Raw genomic sequence first — 27,726 nt, forward strand, 5'->3', positions numbered from 1 at the left:
AGGGCCAGACCAAATGATTTTGCGGGCCTTACACGGCCCGCGGGCCGGACGTTCCCCTCCCCTGCCTTAGACAATGCGAATTCAACTTTGATGAAGCTTGGAAAGTTGAATGGAGCTCAAAAGAACAAAAAACACCACCTTGTAAAAGACCCAACGCAAGTCCCTAGGTTTTATATTCCACGAAGCTCAAGGTCCACCCTAAACCATGGCAGATGCGGATACCTTTTCCACGAATGGAAAATAAAAAATGCTCCAGTGTGCGACTGTGGTCATGGAAAACAGACCATATACAACATATATAACGACGCAATGGCCAAAGCCACAAATACGAGACATCACGGCGATGCACTCCGCTTGCTCCTGACCCGGTTTGTGAAACTGTAAGCTGTTGGCTCTGCATCGACATCATCAGCCAGACGAATGGAGAGAAGAATATTTCACGGAGGTTTTTATTTCGTGCGTACTTGGCCTCGATTTACCCAGGGCACTCTTGCAAATGAGACCGTTATAAAGGTCTCTTGCGTTCTCAACAGGACGAACAACTGTTATTTTTCCACGATTCCACATCTGCTCACGCAGCCGATGTATATGTGTGTGTGTGGTGGAACACTGGGGAAGCGGTAGTGTAGTGGTTAACGCACTGCGCTGAGAACCCAGCAGCCCGAGTTCGATTCTCGCTCACGGCCAATACCAGTGACGATTATCTGAATCGGCCCTAAGCTTTTTCTAGGTCGACTCAGCCTGAAATGAGTACCTGTTGTGGTGTATAAACATCGCCACTGGGCAGACAAAGGCGGCCGTGCGTGGTGTTGGCCAATCGGCTCCTCGTATGCCGTGCCGGCCTTCACAGGTGCTCGCTAACAGCACTTGCTCCAACTGTCTGTTAAGGCTATATGGGGGATCTTTGTCTTTGGTGGCACGCTTGGCTTGTATTGCACGTGCGGGCACAACTTGAGGAAGCCGCCACCGCATCCATCACGTGACACATTGCACGGACAAGCTCGAGCCACTTGGAGGTGCCCTGTTGCGTTCCTAAAACAAAGACAAAGATCCCCCGTGTAGCCTTAACAGACTGTAGGGGCAACTGCTGTTAGCGAGCACCTATGAAGGCCAGAACGGTACACGAGGGGGTGGGTGGCTAGCACCACGCCCGACCGTCTTTGTCTCCCTAGTGGTAATGTTTACACACCGCACCAGGTACTCATTGGAGGCTGAGTTGACCTAGGGGAGGCCCAGGACCGGTTCAGATAATCGTCACTGGTGTTGGTCGTGAGCGGGAATCGAACCCGGGTCGCCAGGTTCATAGCGCAGGGCGCTAACCGCTACACCACCGCTCCCCACACACACACTCACCCCAAGCTTGAAAAATTGATATCAGCTTCCATTCCATTTACCGAGAACATGACCCCATTTACGGCTTCGCTTTACACTTCTTCAGTAATACATTATGGATACCACGATAACAAAAAACGTGAAAATGACAAAAACTAACTACGTAACACATGGCTTGATATTGGTACGTGTGCAATCTTCAATTGTGACTAATAGCGCGAGCTTGCAAAGTACTGCGTTGGCTAATACTGAACGAATATGGGAATCTCATTGTGCCCACCAGGCAACTGACGCTCACTGCCGTGAATGTTACTGTGCAATCCACCCGGACTGGGATTGATGCCGATATTCGTTGTTCACGATACGACACGAAATAGATTTTCACAAGATGACGATTATCATCATTCTTAACCGAAATTCTCGAGATGGCATTTCACGATTTTATAGGTTTTTTTTGCTGTGCTGCACTTACAGTCGAGATAAAGATTATCCCGACTTCCAGTCGGGATAAAGATTACTCAAACGTCAACTCACATTTCACTCAAAGCAAACCTGCCACAAGACTTATCCGACCGTTGCAACTATACATTTTAAAATGCTTGTAACGCAAATGCTGTCGGCTTGAACAGTTAATAAATAAACTCAGTTTAACACGTAGGCTTTCGCGACAAATATCATCTATAATAGAGGTTTGTTTTTTTGTTTAGATCGCGTAAATATAAATGTGTCGTTAAACCCAATGGATACCCATTAATCCCACCCTCCCTCACGTGGAGGGCTCACAAGTGATGTCATCACATCTCTCTCTCTATTTAAGGAACGAAACAGGAGGATTTCTCCACAAATCTGGCTGTTGCCTGATGAAGCTAGTTGTAATTACTGGCAGAACGTCATACTCAGTGTTAATGTTGTGGATTTGCTCTCCAACACGCCAGTGTGCTGTACTAGTAATGAATTGGCACGTTCTGTTTACGTGAAAAACCTTACTAATTGGCTGTGTCGGGTGGTGGCGGGTTTCATGACACATTTATATTTACGCGATCTAACCACGAAAAAAAACGATAACATTCATAAATAAACTACGAATGTTACTTTGTCATATTACCATCATGCCGTCAATTAGTCTGGGAAACGGTTACATCGACAATTTTTGTGCTTGTTATTTAAACCATTTTGGTCAGGAAATAAAGTGAAAAAATTATAACCGCGATACGATGATTTGGTTATCGAGGACCTTACACGTTGTACGGCAACATCGCAGAACGCAATATCGTGGCAACCCAATTGCACGCACAGTTGCGACAGCAGTGCAGCTGGGCGGTAGGCGTCTTACAACGTCCGTGTGACAGGTTTCCCTGAAATCACAGCGTCTGCAATGCCACCCAGGCAAGTACCAGCGCCTCGTGCTAGTTGGCAATCTGTAAGGGCTGCGCCCCGATTTTCCGAATGATCGACATTGCCAGCCAGCACTTGTTCTGCTGCGGCTGTGGTCAGTGTGTCCTCCCATGGTAGGTACACCGGGTTATTAGAGTTCCCCAGTGAAAGTTTCCCCCTGATGGTACAGAGGATCGCGAGCCCATTGGGAGGGAGGCTGCAGCCTCCTCAGCAGTGTGAGTGTGCGCGCGTGATCTGGAGTTGTCTGTTCAGCCGGTTTGTGACTGGAGTCAGATCCAAGCAGATGACTTCTGGGAGCACTGGTGAGGCCACGTCCGTGACGTTTACTACCGCGGACGTGCCAGTTTAACCTCGCCAATTTGTTCCGCCTGGGAAAGTGTTAAACGGCGTGCTCCTGCCTGCCCGCTTGCCTCGGTGTCGGGGTTGTCCCAATCAAAATTGTCCAAATTGGGAAAAATGGATTTGCAGAGATGGGCCAGCATCACGAACTTTCTCGGCTGAGATTGATTCTGCAGTCAATAGGTCACGTGCTAACCTCCGTGTACCTGTTAAACTCGGCAAGGGACGCTTTGGAAGGATCCACTTTGAAGAGCACACTCCCACTAAATGCTAAAGTAGTGAACGATTCGGGATTAAATGCGATCTATACCTTGGAAGGTGTTGTCTTAATACCACATTGCAACCGACAATAAATGCTTTGTCCACAGCTCCGGTGTGAACTCTCAGTGACCTTGAGTTCCGTGACGTCTGTCCTGTATTGTGCCCCATGGGAAGGCCTCTCGTCTCAGGTAATGCACGACCGAGTGAAAGACGGAGACAGAACACAAGGGAACTCGTCTTGTATGAAATACACGCGGGAAAAATGCGTGCTTCTTCTCTGATGCTGCTCCCGGCGTCTAGACTCTGGTCATCCACACAGCCGATAACATTCATCTTTTCACTTCCAGACTATTAAGATCGCTCTCTTCTCTGCCTGTGAGTGACCCAATTCCATCTGTCAAAATATCTAGCTCAACATTTAAATGAAGGAAAGCGCAGGGTTGCTGGGAAATATAAATTTCCCATGACCTAAAAATTCAGGTCTCACTTTTGTGCGAAGCGTTTTGACATCCGCTTATCACATTTAGGTAGTTGACACATTCGGTTTGTATTAATACAACCACGGTATTAAATTCCCGCTGTTATTAAAACAACGTACAAATATACACAATGCGTTTCATCGTTTTGCCACACTGAGTAACATCCTTCCCCTAGTTAATATAAAGTCATAAGTTGACATTATGTACGTCCGTGTACATAAATCAAGGAGTTGTCGACGGCTTTGAGAACAGAACATCAACGATAAACCCCTAACTTCATTGCACTTAGTAATAACCAAGCCAGACCTCGCCAAAAACCATCAGAAGTGTAGGAAATTTTAAATTATGAATGATGGCGATATACCAGCATGGACGTATGTAGTCTGTCTGAACAGGGTCTACTGTCCGAATCGTTAGCCTGCTGCATTAACATCATCGTACAGCAGCGCAAATATCGATGGGAGCGAGGTGCTTTCGGTCTTTGAACAGCAGCGGTGGTAAACCTACAGCCCACGACTTCATTTCATAATACAATTTCATATAGCGTAGTTCACGCAAAAACTGCATCTCACAACGCCCAAACCAAGGTCAACTCAAGTATAGGCCGGAGTAAACAAAACAAAAAAAAGTAAAAAATGGGACTTAAGTCGTGGCCCACGGCCACGTTGAGGCCTAACACTTCGAAACGAACAGCAAACGACGTTTACCAGTCGCTGCCATAATCTTCACCGCACTAATCAGGGACTCGAGGGTAATGTGCTGGGCTGAACAACAACACCGCGTCTAAGCTTTGCACGCTCAAGTCATGTTGCCTTTCAAGTAGTTATGAGCAGTCAATGCACAAGTCCTAGCATGACAAAAGTTTAGAGTCACCGAATGTTAACCCCGCTAAAGGCGAATGCCCCGTTTGGCCCTGGGGAAGGAAAAGGGTTCCACGTCCCTGGTTTAGAGAATACTTCTCGTGCCCTTGTCCACTCGCTCAGACGAGCAGTGCCAGTCCGGGGCCGTCGCAGTACGCATGGGTGGTTTTCCACTGGCTACTTGCCAAGCTGAGCCAGGACCAAACCGTCACGTGCTGCCCTCAAAAGACATCTGAATCTGGCTCGGGTGCCAAGCAGGGCCATGGGGGCGGTTTAGAATTTTTTGTCACGCGCATTGTTGTCTGCACGCGACTAGACTCGTCCATTGCACGCGACATCGACTGCACGGCACAGCTCGGTTCTGCAGTGGGGGAAAAAAAAAACTGGCGACTCCTGACCCGCGCCGGGCCGGGCTGTTTCGCCACGGCCCCAGCGCGGCTTGGTCGTTCGTCCCTCCCCGCCTACTCCCGACGGGGACATGGAGGGAGCGCTCCGAAGCAGAAGGCCGGCACTCATCCGCGCCACTGCCACGGGATGACGACCTCGCCATCCTGCGACACTGCGTAGTAGCGAGAGACGCACACGCGCATTCCCCGTAGCCCCGACAGATGGGGCGCCGTCGGTGGCGGCGGCAGCAGCAGCAAGCGGCGGCAGCACTCGGCCAGGGCGGCCGGGGGGAGGCCGGCCTCACCGCGCAATCGGTGGGCACCCAGCCGCTCCGCGCACTCCTTCACCAGTGCCAGTGCCTCGGCCTCCAGCCTGCGAGGAGCGCGGGCGGCAAGGGAGAGGCGGCGCCGCGGTTTGAGAGTCCTCGGTGCATCTGCTCGTCTCGAATATGATGCGGAATCATCTTAAGTCTGCGCCTTGATTCAGACAGGTTTTGTCTCGTCGTGTCGTCGTCCACTCGTAGTTATATATAATAACTAAAAACACTTGCTTGATTCATATTTTCGTCACTCATATCGTAAAAAAAAAATAACACCGGTGTGCGCCGGGGGTGATTAGGGCCCACTGAGCAGACGTGAGGTCATCGACTGCCCGGCGCGACCACGCACCTCTGCGTCGCGTTCATGCGCGCGCGCGCCTCCCTGGCGTTGCCCGCGATGAACATCTGCAGGGCGTCGGCCGAGCTCGTGACTGGGACCTCGAACACACCGGACTCCAGGAGCCGCAGGCTGCACTCCGAGCTGGGACACAGCGTGCACCCACGCCCTGCACGGTCAACCACAGCCAGATGCCCGTTCACTCGCTCGCGCCGCACAAAACAATTCCTGCATTAATAGGGTTTCCCCCCCCTTTTTTCTGGCAACAAAACTGACGCCTTTTGCAAGGAATCATGTTTACATTAACCACAATACTCGCAGTCAAATGCAAACAAAAAACAATACTCTGATCATTTATGCATTGTCCTTGAAACTGATTGGTCCACACCAGAGACAGCTTTCTTTAGAGCCTAGTCTCATATGGTGTTCGACCAGATGACGCCAAAAGGCGCACAGTTCAAAGACAACACACCATCAGAGTAATGAGAGCTCGGGGTGAGCAGCTACATCATGGGACCTCCTTTGCCAGTACCAAAATACACTAATAGGGTTTTCCCCCTATTAGTATATTTTGGTACTGGCAAAGGAGGTCCCATGAAATTCCTGCATTCTTCCGGGATATTTTTGTTTTCTCCCAGATTTTTTTTATCCCGATCGTGCTATCGGCGGTCATGTCACGAGACAAAGCAATTCTTCGGGTGACCTCTGACCTACGCGGTAGATGGTAGCACTTCCCGCTTGCTGTGCAAATGAGCGAGGTTTTTTTGCGTGACAACTCATAAATTTTGATTTAAAGCTTTCGTGACTGCAGGGATTCATATTCTTGGTTCTTTCGGTAAAGTCACGTAGAAGAAAAACAATAAAATAATAAAAATACAAAACAACACAATTTTCTGCTTGTGTTGCAATCGAAAAGTCGTGAGAATTTTCTTGTTTTATATTTTTCTTATTTATTGTTTCCCTTCGACGTGACTTTACCGAAAGAACCAAGAATATGTAACCAACTCATATTTGAATTCTCAGAGCTGGAAATTATCCAAACTAAGCACAGAACCAAATTTTACGTTATGTTTTTTTTTCAATCGTTGGCGACTGGGCTGAGATCATCAGCTCACTTTAATCGAACCCAGGACCGCAGCGGTGCGAGCTCAGCGCTCTGACCTCTTGAGCCACCCAGCCACCTCCAAATGAGCCCCACCGATGCTGTGGTGTAACAGTGAGCACACTTGATCTGCTTCTGTCTACGTTTAGCACACTCCAGTCACCTGTTGCCTTTAAAAGGCACTTGAAAGTCGTGGTGAAACCCAGAGGTCACCGGATCGATTTGGTCTCCTGCCATGACAGGTGCAACAATGGTGCAAGTTTCTTAAATCTCGCCGCTTTCGTTCAACGAGCTGTATAGATGGGTGTGCCACAGCCTGACCGGCCAGTGTTGAGGGATAGGCTCAAGTACCCTCTACGGCAGTGGTTCTCAATCGTAAAAAAAAATGTTAAATACACAGGGTTTGATGAAACAAAGTAGTTGTACTTACGTGTCCGAGCTTAATGTGCGTTTCAATGATTTACATTCTAAAAAAATCTGGCAACGTCTCACACCCCCAGAAAGGGCATATCGCACTCCCAGGGGGTGCGTGCAACCCAGGTTAAGAACCACTGCTCTACGGGGACTGTAAACTAATGCTGCTGGATTACACGGGTGTGGAAAGCCAAGAGGCCGCTGACAGCCTAAAACACATTTCTTGTTATTTATATGTGAAGACACAGAACGGAATCCCGCGCTATACCGTACTCTCCAGGTTATGAAAAAAAAAAACTCAAAGCAATAGTCCTTCACAGCACATAAATGCTTTCCAATTATGTGCTATGGAAAGGGGCCAATCCCTGTAACATCACCGATTACAAGTTATTTTCTTTAAAGGCAGCGTTATTGACTAATCTGTTGAATTGTTTTTGTAAAACGCGCTTGTGCACCACTGTCAGCGTAGCAGCATCACCAAATTAATTGGATCATAAGAAGCACCTTTTTCCTCCTTTATCTTCAAGCAAATGTTGGGGGTGCATCTGTTATGCCAGATCATGTGTCTATGAGGAGCGGTAGCACACCGCGCTACAAAGCCGGCGACCCGAGTTCCGACTCCCGCTCACGGCCAACACCAGTGAGACGATTATTTAAACTGGTCCGGAGCCTCCCCTAGATCTGCTCGGCCTTAAATCAGTACCTGGTGTGGTGTATAAAAACATCAGCGCTGGGGAGACGAAGGTGGCCGGTTGTGGTTGCTGGCCACCCACCCCCTCATGTGCCATGCCGGCCTTCATAGATGCAACTCTCTAACAGCGCTTGTACCCAATAGTCTGTTCGAGGCTATACAGGGGATCTGTGTCTTTGTGTGTGCGCGACTGGGTTCGTGTAACTTTATTTGACACCGAGCACAAGTTTGGGCTGGGTCCATAGGCGAAGTTTTGACTTCTATATTTAGGGGGTGGGGCAGGGGTTCGCTTTGTCCTTCACATTAGGAATCGTGGGTGCATATATAATTTTTTTTAATCTTAATTGTAAATTACTGAAAATACATTTATGAAGGTGTCCAGTGTGGGGGGGTGCGTTGCGCCCCACAACTCCGCCCATGGCTGCGTCTTACTTTCCGGTGCGTCTTACAACGCTGAGAATATGCGGCAAATGATTGAGGACCGGCTGTAGGCCACGAAGGCTGGGCACCGCCGCTCCGGCAACGCCGCGCCGGCAACGCCGCGCCGGCAACGCCGAGCCGGCAACGCCGCGCCGGCAACGCCGAGCCGGCAACGCCGCGCCGGCAACGCCGCGCCGACAACGCCGCGCCGACAACACCATGCCGCGCCGCAACTTCTTCTCTCCTCACCCCTCCAGGATGAGCCTCAGGTCACGCAGGCTGCCCGGCAGGAAGAGGGGCGGCCCGCGCAGCGCCGACTCCCGCATGAGGTTGAGGCGAGCTAGGGCCCGTTGCGCCGACAGGCCCGAGACGTGGGGGTCGCGCTGGGTGAGCGACGCGCCGCCCAGCATGCGGCGCGCGCGCTCCTCGGCGGCGCGCAGCTGGGCAAGCACCATGGACAGGCGTGGGCGCTCCTCCACTGCCTGGGACCGCGCACGAGACAAAGACCCCAAGGCCCACCACCCCGTCCATAGCCATGAGCAGACGGTGGGGGCAAGTGCCGTTCGCGAGCAGCTATGAAGGACGGCACGGTACACGAGGGATGGGGGGTTTCCCACACCATTCCCGGCCGCCTTTGTCTCCCGAGTGGCGATGTTTACACACCGCACCGGGTACTGAGTCGAGTGACGGGAGGCCCAGAACCGGTTCAGATAATCGTCACCGGTGGTGGCCGTGAGCGGGAATCGAACTCGGGTCGCCGGGGGCGTTCGTAACACAATGCGCTAACCGCTGCACTGCCGCTCCCCACAAAAGACAAAGATCCCCCCCCATCAACTCTTCACAAGTACAAAGACGCGTGCAGGCAGGTGCACGTGCACGCATCTCATTGTTTCACCTTGTTTTGGAAACTGGGCAGCTCTAAAGGGCGGAGCACTCCCGCGACACACGGAACGTGACACACCCAAGTTTCGGCGAGCGCTGGCCGCTGTGGGAAGGAAAGTCGTCTTGTCCTGGACACCGTTGTATCTTCGTGCGCAGCGGGGCAGAGTAGTTGCGTTGGATGGACGATGAAGGCGGTGCCGGTGAATTAAACTAAACCATTTAAATTTGACCAGCTAAGGCCCACTGAGCTATGCACATCTTTTTTCAGTGACCTGGTCACAAATGATAGCTCAACAAAAGTAACTTATTGTGTGGAAATGTATAGTAGCCAAATACTTTTTCTTCTTGGTTCTTTCGGTAAAGTCACGTAGAAGGGAAGTAATAAAATGATAATAAAATAATTCTCACGACGTTTCGGCCAAGTAGACAGAGTCTGAATGGCATGCTCCAAGCCTGGAGCGTGCCATTCAGACTCTGTCTACTTGACAGACCTGTTCTCCACCTGAAGACGGCTGCTTGCGTTGTGGCCGAAACGTCGTGAGAATTATTTTATTATTATTGTATTACTTCCCTTCTACGTGACTTTACCGAAAGAACCAAGAAGATGAATCCCTGCAGTCACGAAAGCTTTAAATCGAAATTTAGCCAAACACTCTTAAGCACACGTTGATTCTAAATGTGGAAGGAAAAACTGGAGGACCCGGAGAATAAGGCATGCGACCACGGGCAGAACGTGCAAACTCCAAATATAGAGGTATCGTCAAGGGTCGGGATAAAACCCCCGACCTCCTACTACATACCAGGCGAGGTAGTTAATAACTCGCCACCATAGATCAGTTGGGGCTGGCTGTGAGGTGGGCAGGAGACAGAAGCACAGCAATGTGGGGGAGCTGAGTGTCAACATCTCGCCTCTGTGGCGCCACTAAACGTGCCAGCAGCCCCCCCCCCATCCCCCGTACCTTTATCCAGTGGTGGTGCACGTCCGTGGTGCCCAACATGATGTGCCCCAGGGCGTTCACTCCCGACTGGTCGGTGAACAGCAGCGTCTGGCCTGGACGCAGCCAAACACGGCGGAGGAGAGGGTGGCAGAATGAATTTGCAGCAGGGATAACGCGCGGCATTAACCAGCAGAGAGCAGCCTTATTATTAAATATTGCATTACTGCTGACCTGTACAGGTGGCCTCACCCACTTTCTATTCGCGATAGCGTCACGCTTCACGGGATGTGAATTACGTGGTTTACTGATGAGATGTTTGGGATTTCATGAATGTAAAGGGCAGCCCTGCAACTGCTTGCTCACGCCACTGCTGGCAGAAGGGCCTCCACCAGAGGCACTTCTACAGAGCCCCTCTAGAGTGTATTGTTGTTACATCGTTCAAGCTGGCCAGACCATCTCGGAAGAGATGACAGTACCCACACTTTACCCCAATCATATTCATCTATTTCTTTGCTGATGATGCCAGAAACATTCAAAATTATGCTCTCGTGTAAAGGAGATCGTATTTTCATGTAATGTTCAAACTGTGTGGTTCTTGCGACGTCGACAGCAAACGGACGGACAGCACAGATGTGCACGGCGACACGTAGAGCAACGTGGAGAAGCCAAGCGGTCACATAAACACACACGTACTCTCTGGTTCTTTCGGTAAAGTCAAGTAGATAGAAAAAATAAGAAAAGAAAACACAACGTTTCGGTCGCAACACAAGCGGTCCTGATATTTTGATATTTTATTTTATTTTCCTCGTGATATTTTTATTATTTTTCTATCTATGTGGCTTTACCGAAAGACCCAAAAAAAAATTATACCTGATGACGATTGCTTGTGTTGCAATTGAAACGTCGTGATATTTTATTATTATTTATTTATCTACGTGGCTTTACCGAAAGACCCAAAGAATATGAATTCCTGCAGTCACGAAAGCTTTCAGTCATAATCAGACTATTACATAACATTGCTTCTGTTGAAAAACACAAGACTACCTTTTTGACCCAAGCCATAACAACCACCATTAATTGAATCCCGTAGAAAACCCAAAGAACAGACACTACATACCAGGGGGGGCGGGGGCGAGGGAAACGAAAGGTCGAAGAAAGACAACGGCACGTAGCAATCTTACACCCTCATACAATCATCTGTGTCGCCACGCTTGAGAATTACATTGTTCCAGCAGTGATTAGCCTCCATACACCCTGCCCAGGGCACAGTCCCAACATCAGCAATGGGGGTAAAACCAAAAAATATATAATACAATAAATGTAAAACAATAAAAGAAATATAATACAATAAATATGAAACAATAAAAAAATTCATACAAATATAAAACAATAAGATATTTGATACAATAAATAAAAAATAATAATAAATATAAGTGCCCAGGTACTTTGTGTTCGCTTATTTCCCCTTGAAATAAAAGCAACACATTATTTCCTGAAGCATAACGCAGCTGCTTCGTTCTGCATTGTCAGTAAAAATCGCGGAATGCTGCTGATAATAGGAATAGGAGCCACGGGTAACAGATTGTGATAATAGGAGTTTCCATGGAACTTACAGATTGTGATAATAGGAGTTTCCATGGAACTTACAGATTGTGATAATAGGAGTTTCCATGGAACTTACAGATTGTGATAATAGGAGTTTCCATGGAACTTACAGATTGTGATAATAGGAGTTTCCATGGAACTCACAAATTGTGATAATAGGAGTTTCCATGGAACTTACAGATTGTGATAATAGGAGTTTCCATGGAACGTACCGATTGTGATAATAAGAGTTTCCATGGAACTTACAGATTGTGATAATAGGAGTTTCCATGGACCTTACAGATTGTGATAATAGGAGTTTCCATGGAACTTACAGATGTGGATAATAGGAGTTTCCATGGAGCTTACAGATTGTGATAATTGGAGTTTCCATGGAACTTACAGATTGTGATAATAGGAGTTTCCATGGACCTTACAGATTGTGATAATAGGAGTTTCCATGGAACTTACAGATTGTGGTAATAGGAGTTTCCATGTACCTTACTGATTGTGATAATAGGATAATAGGGCAACGGATAGAGGAGTTGTCCTGTAACAGATTTTTTAAAATAGTTTTTGCACGCGATGATCAATAACACGTTTTCACCAGTGTATCCACACGCGCGCGTGCGCATGCGCTCCCGTACATGTGCGTGCGTACCCTTCAGTTGCTGTGCCAGCTGCGGGAACTGCTGTCCCATTCGGCTCAGGCTGTGCAGCTGGCTGTTCTTGTGTGCCACACCCCACTGCCTTTGCCACCTGCGTGCAAATAACGACGGCAAATAACGGGGAAGTGCCGTGCACGCGTGGGGCCGAGCCGTGCGCTACCGCATGCTGCGGCACGAAGCATACGTCGCACAGCAGAACACACCAAAAACAGCACACGCCACGCAAAGACAACGCAGAGCACACACAGCGCAACACCACAAGTTCACGCTTATTCTAGGTTATTCCACACACCGTGTGGTACAAAGACAAAGATCCCCTGTATAGCCTTAACAGACTTTTTGGGGCAAGTGCTGTTAGCGAGCACCTATGAAGTTTGGAACAGCAACATGAGGTGGTGGGTGGCCAGGACCACGCCCAGCCGCCTTTGTCTCCCTAGTGGTGAATTGGCACGTTCTGCTCACGTGACAACCCTTACTAATTGGCTGTGTTGGGTGGTGGTGGGTTTAACGACACATTTATATATTTACGCGATCTAACCAAAAAAATTATTAACTACACAGATGGTGGTCCCAATCAGCCAGCTGCCCGACTATTTTTGACGGGAGATCCATCATGCTGCATGAGCAGAGCGGCAACAACGAAACAACAAAAGACAAAAACATCAACAGTGCAGATAACGAGTACAGGGTCCTTCAGCTATATTGCACAACAAACAAACAATGGCATAAACCAATATCATACATCTGTTCCATACCTCAAGAGCAAACATCGATCGCAGACTAATAACAAATAGCGTATGGCAATATCGTAGTTTCAATCAAGTCTCCCTTGACAGGCGGCGCCGAGTTTCGATCAGCTCTTTACTGGTTATAAAGGCCATCTTTCTGTCCATCTGGGGTGGCCGGCCGAACCGCCCCCCCCCCCACCCCGACCATGCATCACTCCCGACCAGAACGCCCCCTCTGCGTGCAGCGATGAGCCGTGCCGAATCACCGTCCGAACGTGACGCGTGCCACGCGCTTCGACAGCAAGCCTTGACAAATATCTTTTTAAACGTGGAATTGGTTGGAAACTATTTTGAAAGCCAAGGTGAATCACGCCTCTGTTTGGCGGAACACATCGCGGTCGCAAACGGCGCGTGGGCGGAGAGCTTTGCCTGCGCAGTGACATTTGGCGCCGAGGCGTTGTGGGAGACCGCTGCCTCAACGTTCACGAAGCGGATAAATAAGCGCCGAGCTCATGTTGTGGAAAGTCTCAAGTTGCTTGGTTAGTAATCGCACACGCCGTTTGCTTTAATGCAATGTGTGCCCTGCGACTGGTCCTCACTGACCACGTATCCTTACTATGGAACAACCACCGGGTGTGCTTATTGACGTGTACCTACCGTGCGGAGCGTACTCACCGCGCATCCTCAATTAACGTATATTCTTTTAACGTCTCCCTACTAACCATGCGTCCTTGCCATGTATCCTTACGCAATGCATATCCTTCCCATGTATCCTTACTGATCTCGCGTCCTTACCAAATATCCTAACTGCACGCCCTTACCATGCATCCTCACTGACCACGTGTCCTCACTCACCGTATGTCCTGCAGCCCCATGCGCTGACACAGCTCCTGCTTGAGCCTCTGCACGGCCGTGCGGAGCGGCAGGCTCTTCTGCAGCCTCTCGGCCGCCGTGGGCCCGTGCCTCTGGAGCCACGCCCTGGTGAGAGGGCGGCACGCGGAGCCCCCCCGCACCCCGACGCGCGACTTCTCAACCATCAACATCACCACCCAACCCCCGCGGAGGGCAGCGATGAACCGCAAGGACGTCCGGCTCAACGCTCGAGCACGATTCATTCACTCATTCATTCGTTTTAAAATGTGCTTCGTACCGCGCGTCGTTCGGCACGATGTTCGAAGTTTCGCTCCATGTGCTCTGCTGCTTCATTCATTCTCACGCATTCTTTATCCAGTCCCTGCCCAAGACAACGTACTTTCCTTAACAGTCAATATGATGTCTAGAATTCGTGTTTTTTTTCCGATACGTACATTTATTTTCCCTCTCTCTCTCTCAAGTCTAATACCCAGCATGCATCTCTCCACGCTTCTTTGCTACATTTCAGCCTTTGTTCCATTCGCTCGCTCAGAGTGTCAACGTGTCCGATCCGATCACGCGCAATCAGACGTACCCGATTATTACACAAACGATGACAAGCATGCATCGTGATGGTAGGAATTTCAATTAATGACATTTGGGCGGCGAGAGTGGCTCAGTAGATACACTCGTGCCTCACAGCTTTAAGGACCCGGGTTTATTTCCCAACTCGGGTGCCTTTCTGCGTGCAGTTTGTAATGTTCTCCCCCTGTTCTGCATTTGTTATCTCTGGCTACTGCAGCTTCCTCCGATAAAAAAAAAACCCCATAGTGCAACGGTATTGGTCAAACATCCCAAAGCTGAAAAATTACTCTGCAAATTACTAAACGGTTGCAGCATTGCCCCTGACTGCAAAGATTAGCAGGACCCTCCTGAAGGAGTTGAGATTCGATGAGCCTCTCCTGGGTAAACGACGCGTAGTAATAGTAGCGATAAAACACGTAATGCTCCTCAGACAGGTCACCTAGCTCCACGTGCTGCCGAACACAGATTGACGGCTCGAGACGTCAATGCAAAATCGTTACCCAAGCGTTGGCTCAGCCACCTTGGCCTTCCGCATCTCCTCGTCGGGGTCCTTCTGTCCCGTGAAGGTGTAGAACGTCTTGTCCCACTTGATCGGCCTAGCACGCGGGGCGCGCACGACACCGCCACGTCACCAACGCGCGAACGGACCACGCGCAGCCGAGTGGGCCACGTGCGATACTACGCGACGCGACGCCACTGGGATTCATGCAGCGCCTAGCCCAGGGCTCGGCAACCTGCAGCTCCGGAGCCGCATGCGACTCTTTACAGACAGCCTCGTGACGTTATGTGTGTGTCTACGTATTGATGTGCATTGCGGCTCTTGAAGCATTGAGGGTGGGTTTTTTTTACTCTGCCTATTATTTTCGTTGCCGGCGACTGGCCTAGCCGATGCATTGTTTTTCGATTCGTGCATTTTGTCTGTGATCGTTAAATACCTGGGTTTGTGAGTTGTGCAATTTTCCTTAGTGAGAATTATATTATTTTATTTTATTATGTTTTATTTTTATCATTTTATTACTTCCCTTCTACGTGACTTTACCGAAAGAACCAAGAAGATGAATCCCTGCAGTCACGAAAGCTTTAAATCGAAATTTGATCCTGTATTTGTTCTCAGCAATATTGATGTGTTTAATTTTTGTTTTGTTTGTTGCTGCTGCTCTGCTCACACACCGTGGATCTCGCTTGTAAAATATGCTGACTAATGACTAAACGGGATCATCCGCGTAACAAATTAAATAAACTCGACACTGAAATGAACATTAACACGGGGAATGAGCCCAATCTTCTCAGATATCAGAAGCTAATCTCTGATATCAGAAGACCTCATCAGATATCTGAAGAATCTTGGGATTCGGTGAGGAAACGAGCATAATAATTTAAAATAAAGCTACGCAGGGCTGAGACTGGACAGTGCTCGGATGGATAGCTGTTATGGCTGGCGGAGAAACATTGGAGGGAGCAGAGGGGATTACAGAAAAACATTGATGTTGTACTGCACCACTATGCTCTCATGTCTATGACCAGTGTGGTGAAGTACGATAAAAAAAAATACTCCATGATCGCACGGCAGTGGGAAGGCACTCATCCAGCAGTAGATTAACAAAGAGTTATTGATGATGTCATTCGCAAGAGTAGGCCACCGTATGCCGGCGTCAGGGTCCAAATTTTCCACGTTCGGAAGTTACACCCCAACATTACTCAATTGGGATCGTAAATGGCGATCATCGCCCCCTACTGGCAGACTAACGGCCTCAGGTCACTCGTGCAAATGAAACTCATTGTGGTCTCTGGAATTCTCGCCTCGTTAAACGAGATAAAGTAATAAAATGACCGTGAGCATTGCGTCTAAATGTGGCAGCGTCTTGAGATGCTGTACAGAAGCAGTAGGCTTTGTGTGGAGAACGAGGCAGTCAGTGGTAGACAGAGAGGAGAAACGGAACGTCTTGAGCCTCAACCGGAATAGGCGCAGCGGGGTTAACAGCATGGATGAATAACATAGCAGTGTTAAGAGTATTGCTCTGTGAATGGTACCGTATAGTCAAATTAACAGCATAGTTGTGTTAATGTTATCGCTGGCTAAAGAGTAGAGCTGGTGGGAATAGCGTCACCACGCGATTAGTACGTGGCACGATTGGTACAGCTGGTCCAATTACAAGGACGACTCTACTTACGAAGATTGACTTACAAACTTTCAGAGATACGAATAAACCTGTCCGTATGTCCAGTTGCCTCTTCGGACCAAGAGTTGTAAGTTCAACCGCCGCGCAATGGATGGCGGTGGTTGTTCGGTGTCAACCACTGGCTTGTTTCGAGTCTCAGGACCCAAACACTAAAAGGGTTACTAAGGTGTCGGCAGCTGTTGCCCGTTAACAAGTTGAATTATGAAGATAAAAAGAGAGCAACTGTGCAGGCATTTCTTGGTACGTTTTTCAAGCGAGTATAGAGGAAACACGAGCACCAAAGGGAATTAGCATCTACATCTGCAGAACATAAAGAACCAGTGGCATCTAAATCTACAGAACATGAAGAATCAGTGGCATCTACGTCTGCAAAACATGAAGAATCAGTGGCATCTACATCTGCAGAACGTGAAGAATCAGTGGCATCTACATCTGCAGAACATGAAAAATCAGTGGCATCTACATCTGCAGAACATGAAGAATCAGTGGCATCTACATCTGCAGAACATGAAGAATCAGTGGCATCTACAACGACAGGAGATTATACAACTTTTAAAGCCATTCCCCGTGTTTCGTGTAGATGCCGTACAACATGTTTGGAATCGACAGGAGTAAAGTTGGACTTATGGACAAATCGACTTACGAACAGACCTCTGGAACCTAACTCGTTTGTAAGTAGAGGAGTGCCTGTATTATAGCTGTGTTAAAGTATAGCTGTATAAGTAGTATAGCTTCGTGGCCGTGTGAATTATACAGCCGTGAGAATTATACATAGTATGAATGGTATAATGATGTTGCACCTATTATGTGCCTTGCAGCTGAGTGAATTATATACAGTAGCTGTACACATAGAATAGCTGTATGAAAAATATAGCTGCATGAGTCATCCTCCCGAGGAGGTCCTTATAACCGACCACTTGCTTTTTGCATTTATTGAACAAAAAATACCCCATCCATCGTCAAGAGGCTTTAGCCCCATATGTTGTATTCTCAGAAATATTGACTATTTATGAAGATGCAATGCCGAGATTAGCAAATTATCAAGAGTTCTACTGTACTCCGATATTTATTTGTACGGCGTAAGATTGGCAATAAACGCACTGCCAGTTTTCATAAAATATCGTGATGTCGTGATTTAGTGCTCATGTGTATTTTATTCCCTGACATGATATTTATTAAATAACAAAAATACATTAATTAAACGTCTAAATAATGGGGTTATTACCAATCATATCTGTGCTTTACAATACGTTTTAAGGAATTGACGGCTTGGCGGTTATACGATTGTCATCATTTTTCGTAGCGCTTTCAATTTGTTGAGTTTTGTTTAACTAACAGCATGTGCTTTATTATAAGCATCATACATTGATAGAAAGTTGCAGTGATGAGAAACCTTGTGGCAGGCTTGATTTGAGTGAACTGCAATTGGAGAACTTGGAACTAAATGTTCTATTCTTATTGGAAGTCCAGCAAAACACAAAAACAATACGGTAATGCAAAATACAACTAGAAAGTTATGCAAAACTGATATCACAAACACATTCCTGCGGAGGGAGCTGGTAGGAACGTTGGGTTGCTCGGTCAATGGCCAGGGTCAACGGCGGCGTGGTGTATTCCGCAAATATGGCCGACTGTGAGGGCGGGCACAAGCCGGTGTGAGTAGGTTAAACGTTGAGTTTTATAAGGGCACCACGGGGTGACCAGCCCCTCCCCACCCAGCCCCACCCCTCTCCCAGCCCCACCCTCCCCACCCAGCTTCTCCCCACCCTCCCCACCCAGCCCCTCCCCTCCACACCCAGCCCCACCCTCCCCACCCAACCCCTCCGCACCCTCCCCTACCCACCCAGCCCCTCCCTGCACGACGGACGGACGGACACAATAATAATCCCCTGTGGGTCCCTACCAGTATAATCGTCATGTCGTGACATGTAATATAGTCGTGTGACAAATACCATGGCAAACCAAGCAACGAGGTAATCCAATCCTTAGCATCACTGTCAGTATTGCTACCAATTATGCTTCAAAATTGAGTTTTGAAGTCCATAGGCACACGGCCGTTTTAATACGGGCAAAAAAAAACGCCTATTTGTTTGTGTTTCTCCCTTGTGATGGGACTTTGTAGGATAAACGTTGGGGTTTTTAAAGGGGGCACGGGGTGACCAATGAGGTCGGAATTGGTCTGTTATAAGGTAGGCACTGATAAGGGGTTGACAGGTATGGCTAACACAGTGAAGGGAAGAAATTTAATTTACAAACAGGCCCCCCCATCAAACTTCATCTGGCAACCACTGCTGTCAGTAAAACTGACCGCCCAGCTCTCACCTGTCGGGAGCGGGAGAGTGCCGCACATTGAGGCCGGCTAGGTGCTGCGTGGGCAGGCGGCATGAGCTCAAGATGTCTCGCACGGTGGCCACGAGGTCGCCCGAGAGAAGCGTGAAGCTCACCGGTGTGAAGCCTGCAGCACCACAGCAGAGATCGCCACAAACATCGCTATCCTCGTTGTTGAACATCTACACCAGCATCGTCAACATCTCGGTCATCTGTTAGCATCACCAGCAGTAACGGCATCATCAACATCATCCAGATCTTCTCCGGCATCATCAACACCATACTAATGTTCAATATCGAGGTAATCTTCATCATAACCAGTGGCGTCATCATCAACAACATTGCTAGCATGATAAATTACATTACTTGGACTATCACCGGTATCAGCATAATCATAATCTCCAGCGAAACGTTCCTCAAAATTGTAAAAAATGTGCTTGCTTGTCAACGTAACTCCTGGCAGAAGGGCCTCCACAGGGCACTTCGAGAGCCGCGCTCTACAACCGGTTTCTCTCGACGGCACTCACGTACGAGCTTGCTGGATCTCCACGACACACCGAGCCAAAAACTCACTGTGGGCCTGGATGGGTGGGTGGAAATGCGTTGTAGCTGACTGACAATTCACAATCCCTTGCTAATGCTTATTTTATTGAGCACTAAGAAATCATGTGGCGTCAAAATCCGTGAAAATAATGTTTCATTTTCAACGAGTGCCAAACTGCACATGCGTGACCGAGACAGTTGAGTGGAACGGGGGTGGGGGCTGACGGGGGTGGGGGCTGATAGGGGTGGGGGCTGACGGGGGTGGGGGCTGACGGGTGTGGGGGCTGACGGGGGTGGGGGCTGACGGGTGTGGGGGCTGACGGGTCTGCCGTACTGCACCATGACCAATGGAGAGGGGAGGGTGGGGAGGGTGGGGAGGGTGGGGAGCTTGGGGGGTGGGGGGTGGGATCGGCCACCGAACGACATGGCGAGTGCGTCTGTCCTCGCTTGTGAACAGCGAGGTTCTTTGTATGTATGTTGAACGTCTTTCGCACCGTACGCAGCCAACCGTGCTAATCGGAGGTAAGGCAAATGATGAATAGTTGATGAATAATGATCTACATCGTATTCTCGAATATACTCTTTTTAAATCCTTTATATTAAGTTCGCGTGCTTGCTTGCTTGCGTGCTTGCTTGCTTGCTTACGACCGTGCAAATCTTTTGGTCGTTTTTTAACCCACTTCCCGTGATCCAATCGAGCTGACATTTTGCACACAGACTTGTTGTGCGTGACAATTAATTTTCGTGAAACATTTTTTCCTAAATTTTACACTTTTTAGGACAAAAATATTATATTTAATGACCAATTGCTTCATGCTATCATGCAATCATCTGACCCATAGGTGGCAGCCATCTCAAGCCAGAGGACGAGAGGACTCTAGCCGCCACGCATATAAAGGATTTATAGTGAAAAACTTTGTTTTTACGGGTTAATTTTTTATGGTCGATCATTCTGAATCATTTAAAAGCGCTGCCAATCCCCCCCCCCCCAAATCCTGCCTCATGAAGACAACGAAACCCTTACAAGCCCCCCCCACCCACCCGGTCCGATGGTGCCAATGACATCACCAAGCCACGGCGATCAACTCCCGTCCAGCAGCACTTGTGGGAACAGAGGCGCGATTTTTCAATCCGACTTGCTGCCAAGTTGTATCGAGCCACCCTTACGTGAACATATGGATAACCTTCGTCTTCTCGGTGCGTGTGTTGTCATCTTTGCATTGGTCAGTCGGCTTTCGTGAAACTTTTGTGTTGTACATGAGTGTGATACCGAGTTTCGATCTGCAATACCGACTGGTATTCTGATTTAGATAATAGGCTTTATCTGGTTGTCTCAGAGTGGTTTTGGTGTCCATGCACTGTGTTGCTTAATTGCGAGTCTGTTTCCTGCTGCCAAATCTATTAACCAGACCTACCAACGGGACAGTGGTGGCTATGATGGAGCTGGTCACGAAGAAGGCAGTGACGCTGAAGTTGATGATGCTGAAGACCAGCATGATGTTAGCAAAGATGTCGCAGATGATGATGATACAAGCAGTGATGGCTGTGATGGTGCAGCGACTGCAGACGATGATGGCGCATACAATTGATGGTGCAAGCATTGATGTCAGAGTGATGGTACAGCACGGTGACATTGCCGGCATTGATAGCGGAGGCAGCGATGATGCAAGCGGTGGTGGTGCAGGCGGTGACGGCCGAGGCGCGTGTCCCTCACCGGCGCTGATGGCGGCAGGAGGCGCCTGCGTAGTGCGCACGTAGAACGTGACATGCAGCGGGTGTGGAGCGCGAGTGTCCGGCCTCTGCAGGCTCTCCAGGTACCCGTTGAGCCGCTTCAGGGAGCTCTCGTTCACCGCCTGCACAAGGCACCACGCGACGTGTCGTCAGTCAGCCTACAGAACCGGCTGCACCCACATCTATCTCGCTGCACAGGCAGCTCTTCGTGCGCTTCTGTGCCCCCAAGTTGATGCTTTACATTATGACATGTAAATGCTGTTGTAGTAGTAGGAATAATGCACAACCCTTGTCAATGTACTACGACTGCATGAAGGCCTCCCACACGCCATATCCATCATGGGAATTGTTTGAACATACTTCACAAAGCTGGTCAGTTCAGGGGAGGATTTGGCATGTTGGGAGGACCGGTTGAGATGTTCACGTGCCACTGATGTTCGACGTGGCTGTGAATCTAAATCAGCTTGCGATGTTCATAGCACAAAGGGCTAACCACTGCGCCACCGCTCCCCTGTGCCCAATACAATAAAATAAATTGACAGCATGTGCTCAAGTTCTTCAGATTTACGTGATGAATGTTATTCATATGAATCATTTACAACCCTCAGGAATTCCACAAATGCGTGAAGACCTCCACGTGCCAGTGTTGGTCGTAATAATAATTATAATTATATGGATATAGCACTTTTCATCAAGGATCTGAAAGCGCTGTAAAGGACACAGCAGCAGCAGACACTCAGTATGAAAATATTATAAATGTTTTTTTTTATCATTTAATAAGCGAAAGCATATAAATCAGTTTTAAAGCGCATTTTTTTAATATCTACAGACTCAGAAATCCTGATATCTCGTGGAAGAGCGTTCCATAGCCTGGGGGCTACACGGGAAAATTCTCGGTCACCCATAGACCGAAACCTCGACCTGGGACTACAGAGAAGATCTGCATCATGCCCAGATCTTAGGGACCTTGACAGGGACATATGGGTGCAGCATGTCAATGATGTAGGCTGGGGCAAGATGGTTCACTCCTTTGTAAGTGAACCATAGGATTTTAAACTGTATTCTATGTGAAACTGGAAGCCAGTGCAGGGAGGTCAAATCGGGTGTAATAATGTGTGAAGGTGTTCTAGTTTACACCGTCGCGACATTATTTATGAAGGACCACCGCATATCGTATTGACATGCACCTTCGACTCTTGAAATATCTAGGGTTTTTTTTGTTTACCAAATTCGGAAGAAAAAAAATGTCTCTTCTTGTTATTTTTGGTTGCTGCACCCCCGGTCATGGGACGTTAGTTTGTTCGCAACGCTGGTTGGCGCAGGTCGGTGTAGGGGGGACCGGTATAGATACCAGTCACCACTGACTTGTTCAGGTAACAATAAGCCACTGGTTCAGGCTGTCACCAAGAAAGGTCAACTGGGTTCACAGGGCACTGCAAAAACCACTGCACCCGCTGTTCGACTCCATAAATGCTGTTGCATTACGTTAAACGTTGACATGTTGCATTTTAATTTGCATTTTATTTGCCGCTATATTGCACCAATAGAAATAACTGTGGGAAAATAATTGTCTTAAATATTCAACATAACATCGTCGTGCTCAGATCAGCCTGTTGCCACCCCAGTTTTTACAACGGAGAAAAGCTAAGCCTTTCTCGCTATGAAGACATCTAAACGCTTCATAAACACAATAAAGTTTGGGAAATAAATCCCAAATATAGCATTGCATACAACAGTTCTATAATGGCCCGATTCATAATTCGTTCTTTTTGGGTTAGATCATCGTGTGGGTGTAATGAAAATGTTGAACTATCACCTGCGACCACCCGACAAAGCCAATCAATTGAAGTGTCACGTGGGCAGACATGCAAACTGATTTGCTTTACCAGCAAAAACTGGAATGTTGAAGACAAGCAACATTTTTCACATCAATAGTTAAAAACTGTCATTTTACCCTAAACGACCTAAACCAAGAGGAACAATTATGATGAATGATAATACTGGTCGTGATAGCCTACGTATGTATCGTTCTGGATGACCGCTGCAAAGTATGATCTTGAGTTTTGATGATAGTGTGCTGATCTTTAAAGGTGTATTGAAAATTTTTGATTCTGCTACTGATACTCCTGCTGTTATGGAGTGACTCATGCAGCCAGCTATGGCTGCAAAGTTTGGTCGTACATGTTATGTATATCGTTTATTGTAAAATTTGAATCACAGTTCCTATGATCACTGTTACATTGTTTTTATAACTTTATTTTTGTGTTTTTTAAAAGTTTTGGTTTAGCCATGTTTGTCTGTTGTAGTACAGAGTTGGCCTGATAACTTTCATCTACATCGTCTTATGGTTGTTATTGTTTGACTTGCAGCCCGCTGGGATTTTTTGCACACAGCGTTGAAATACGGTGTTCTTTCTGGAAGACTTTGCTGTTTTTTCCTGGATATTTCTGTTGCGTGTAGCCACTTTAAGATGTTTCTTGTTCATGTTTTTGTATTGTTGCGATTGCACCCGAGTCAAGAGCCGCATGGCTCACAGGGTTATACCTAATCAATTAAACTGAAATGAAACTGTATAACATTAACCAGTAGTGTCCTACGAGTTCAAGATGAACATCCGACGCGTAAAGATAAATGATCAAGGGGGAGCTCGCCCTCTCTCGCGGGTGCTGGCCAAAGAAGTCTGGATGCACGGCGAAGTAGAACGGACGCAGGGCGTTGGTGACGTCGGCAGCGGAGATGTTCGCGAGGCCTCGCCGTGCCACCAGCACCAGCCTGGGTACAGGACACCTGCCGGCAACATCACACCGGACGAACGATGCAGCATCCACACAACTGACCATTCCACGCGATACATCGGTTGAACGTTCAACCGGCCACGCCAATGGTTTCCCAACCTGCTTAAGGCCGTGGGAAGTGGTCGGACCTGTTCGCGAAGGTTTTATAGATACTTCGGTATCTTTTGACAAAACACAACATTTTGTACTGGCAATTGCACCGCTGTTTACATTGTATAGTTTTCGAAAGCAATTCAGTTGCATGGCCCTTTAGTTGACATTTTACAGTGTTCTGGAGTTGTTTTAATTTAGAAAAATGTTCTTGGTGCATGATGAGTGCTGACTGTTGTCCACGGATCCAGAAAGATTGGAATGTACCGATCTACACGATATTCAGTCATCACAATCGACCAGCATTGTAGTGCACCAACACGACCCAGCATCGGCAATGCTCCACCATCCATACACTTCACCCACATTGATCCACGCCATGCAAGTTTTACCACCTACATGTTCCACAATCCACACAATCCACCACCACACATTCAATTCCATGTAGCCCCAAGCTAATATTTAGGAAACTCATACAAAAACGGCATTTTTAAGAATCAGAACTTTTTCACTTCTACAGACTTACATGTACAGTCCACCAGCCCACAGGGGATTATTGTGTCCGTCAGTCGTGCAGGGAGGGGCTGGGTGGGGAGGGTGGGGAGGGGCTGGGTGGGGAGGGGCTGGGTGGGGAGTGGGAGGGGTGGGGCTGGGTGGGGAGGGGCTGGGTGGGGAGGGTGGGGCTGGGTGGGGAGGGAGGGGCTGGGTGGGAGGTGGGAGGGGTGGGGCTGGGTGGGGAGGGGCTGGTCACCCCGTGGTGCCCTTATAAAACTCAACGTTTAACCTACTCACGCCGGCTTGTGCCCGCCCTCACAGTCGGGCATATTTGCGGAATACACCACGCCGCCGTTGACCCTGGCCATTGACCGAGCAACCCGACGTTCCTACCAGCTCCCTCCGCAGGAATGTGTTCAAAAGCGTGTAGCAATGCTGCTGCGACCATCAGCCGCATCGTACCCGTCATCAACAGGTCAAAATGCAACATCTCCTTCATGAATGGAAAATTAAAGATACAGCGACATGAGTGCAATTGTGGCCATGCCCAACCACCAACCCTCTGGATCCATAAAATTAAACCCGTAGAGACACAGAGACGCATTCCATGGAGATGGATTAAAGACAAGGCACAATGCGATTGTGGTTATGCACCCCAAACTTTGCACAATATAGCAAACCCGTAGAGACACACAGAGATACAGAGACCCACGTAGCGATATATAAAGACCCACTCAGACACACTCACAGAGTGAAAGACTCATAGAGATAAGTAGAGACTCATATACTCATTGAAATACAAAGAGACACAGAGATACAGAGAACCATAGAGATGCATTGAACACAAGCCACACTGCAATTGTGGTCACGCAACACAAACTATGGTCCATATAGTAAAACCGTAGAGACAGACGCATTGAAATACATAGAGAGATTGTGGGTGGGTGGGGGAGTGGGGTGGGGGTGGTTGTTGTGGGTGGGTGAAGGTGACCGACAAACTGCGTCGCAACAAGAACACGTGTGGTGTGTGTGTGTATGTGGTGTGTGTGTGTGGTGTTTGTGGTGTGTGTTTGTGGTGTGTGTGTGTGGTGTGTGTGGTGTTTGTGGTGTGTGTTTGTGGTGTGTGTGGTGGTGTGGTGTGTGTAGTGTGTGTGGGGTGTGTGTGGGGTGTGTGTGGTGTGTATGTGGTGTGTGTGGTGTGTGTGGTGTGTGTGTGGTGTGTGTGTGTAGTGTGTGTGGTGTGTGTGTGGTGTGTGTGGTGTGTGTGTGGTGTGTGTGTGGTGTGTGTGGTGTGTGTGTGTGTGGTGTGTGGGGTGTGGTGTGTGTGTGGTGTGCGTGTGGTGTGTGTGGTGTGTGTGTGGTGTGTGTATGTGGTGTGTGTGTGTGTGGTGTGTGTGGTGTGTGTGTGGTGTGTGTGTATTGAGTGTGGTGTGTGTGTAGGGTGTGTGTGTGTGTGGTGTGTGTGTGGTGTGTGTGTAGTGTGTGTGTGTGGTGTGTGTAGTGAGTGTGGTGTGTGTAGTGAGTGTGGTGTGTGTGTAGGGTGTGTGTGTAGTGTGTGTGTGGTGTGTGTGTGTGGTGTGTGTAGTGAGTGTGGTGTGTGTGTGTGGTGTGTGTGGTGTGTGGTGTGTGTGTGTGGTGTTTGTGGTGTGTGTGTGTGTAGTGTGTGGTGTGTGTGGGGTGTGTGGGGTGTGTGGTGTGTGTGGTGTGTGTGGTGTGTGTGTGTGGTGTGTGTGTTGTGTGTGTAGTGTGTGTGTGTGTGGTGTGTGTGTGTGGTGTGTGTGTGTGTGGTGTGGTGTGTGTGGTGTGTGTGTGGTGTGTGTGTGTGGTGTGTGTGTGTGTGGTGTGTGTGTGGTGTGTGATGTGTGTGTGTGGTGTGTGTGGTGTGCGTGGTGTGTGTGGTGTGTGATGTGTGTGTGTGGTGTGCGCGTGGTGTGTGTGGTGTGTGTGTGTGGTGTGTGTGTGTGTGGTGTGTGTGGTGTGTGTGGTGTGTGTGTGTGGTGTGTGTGGTGTGTGTGGTGTGTGTGTGTGGTGTGTGGTGTGTGGTGTGTGTGTGGTGTGTGTGTGGTGTGTGTGTGGTGTGTGTGGTGTGTGGGGTGTGTGTGGTGTGTGTGTGGTGTGTGTGGTGTGTGTGTGTGGTGTGTGGTGTGTGGGGTGTGTGTGTGGTGTGTGTGTGTGGTGTGTGTGTGGTGTGTGTATGCGCGCCGTCAGCTCTCACCATGCTGCCGCGGGTGTCGAGAGCGCAGATAAGTGCTTGAGCATCGTGAGTGTCCGTGCAACTAAATCACACAAACTTGGCCAAATCCGCCGCAAGCGACGTTGCTATCTCGTCAAGTAGTGCAACGCCTCCGTTGTCACACACACACAAAAAAAACCTGGCCTCGGTAACGGACCCGGATCGTCGAATATTATTATTATCTTGACGTGAGTGTTGAACTTCTTTCGTTCCGCTACGTAGCCCACCGCGCTTGTACTTGTCCTGGCCGCCACCAACATAAAGCCGTCCAAGTCATCCCATGTCACAGGCAAATCCGACTCCCTAACGCTCACGAAATCCACCGCGGCCCCTTCGAATGTAACGTCGTAAGATTTATTCCAGTTGCGGGCTGCCACCAAGTGAACAGAGGGGAGCAAGTTGCATCGTAGCGGAACGTCGGACGACACAACGACCCACCTAGCACCATAACAACAACAACAACAGCCCCTACCGACCGCCTTTCCACACGGCGGTGGTGTGGAGGTGGACGTGGGGCGTGGCGTCATCTTCCTCTGGGTACCACCCCGGCGCTGCTCATGGACCACGGCTTCTGTGTTGCTCATCAAACGTTGCGCACGTGCGCGCGTGTGTTTAGGGGGAGCGGTGGTGTAGTGGTTAGCGCGCTGGGCTATGGACCCAGCGACTCGGGTTCGATTCCCGCTCACGGCCAACAACACCGGTGGCGATTATTTGAACCGGTCCTGGGTCCTCCTCTAGGTCGGACTCAGCCTAAAATG

General features: G+C 48.7%; 1 protein-coding gene across 2 annotated transcripts; it reads right to left on the minus strand.

Annotated features, from left to right (window-relative positions):
- Positions 1–430: 430 nt before the first annotated feature.
- On the minus strand, positions 431–27,483 carry TCAIM (T cell activation inhibitor, mitochondrial). 2 transcript variants are annotated; one of them, XM_061572028.1, is made up of 11 exons: positions 26,951–27,483; positions 24,007–24,142; positions 21,339–21,477; positions 19,076–19,208; positions 15,074–15,169; positions 13,992–14,114; positions 12,402–12,499; positions 10,178–10,269; positions 8,586–8,818; positions 5,722–5,853; positions 431–5,425 (listed from the first exon to the last, which is right to left on the minus strand). In XM_061572028.1, the coding sequence occupies exons 1-11, from the start codon at positions 26,992–26,994 to the stop codon at positions 5,179–5,181; spliced, it is 1,473 nt and encodes a 490-aa protein (XP_061428012.1). In that variant the 5' UTR covers positions 26,995–27,483; the 3' UTR covers positions 431–5,178. The 2 variants fall into 2 exon arrangements, with proteins under 2 accessions (XP_061428012.1, XP_061428013.1); XM_061572029.1 differs by having other exon boundaries at positions 5,225–5,425; positions 5,722–5,878.
- Positions 27,484–27,726: the final 243 nt, after the last annotated feature.

The sequence above is a fragment of the Lethenteron reissneri genome, chromosome 49 (genome assembly GCF_015708825.2).
Source record: "Lethenteron reissneri isolate LAM-NWPU_2019-01 chromosome 49, ASM1570882v1, whole genome shotgun sequence".
In the NCBI taxonomy this organism is placed as follows: Eukaryota; Metazoa; Chordata; class Hyperoartia; order Petromyzontiformes; family Petromyzontidae; genus Lethenteron; species Lethenteron reissneri.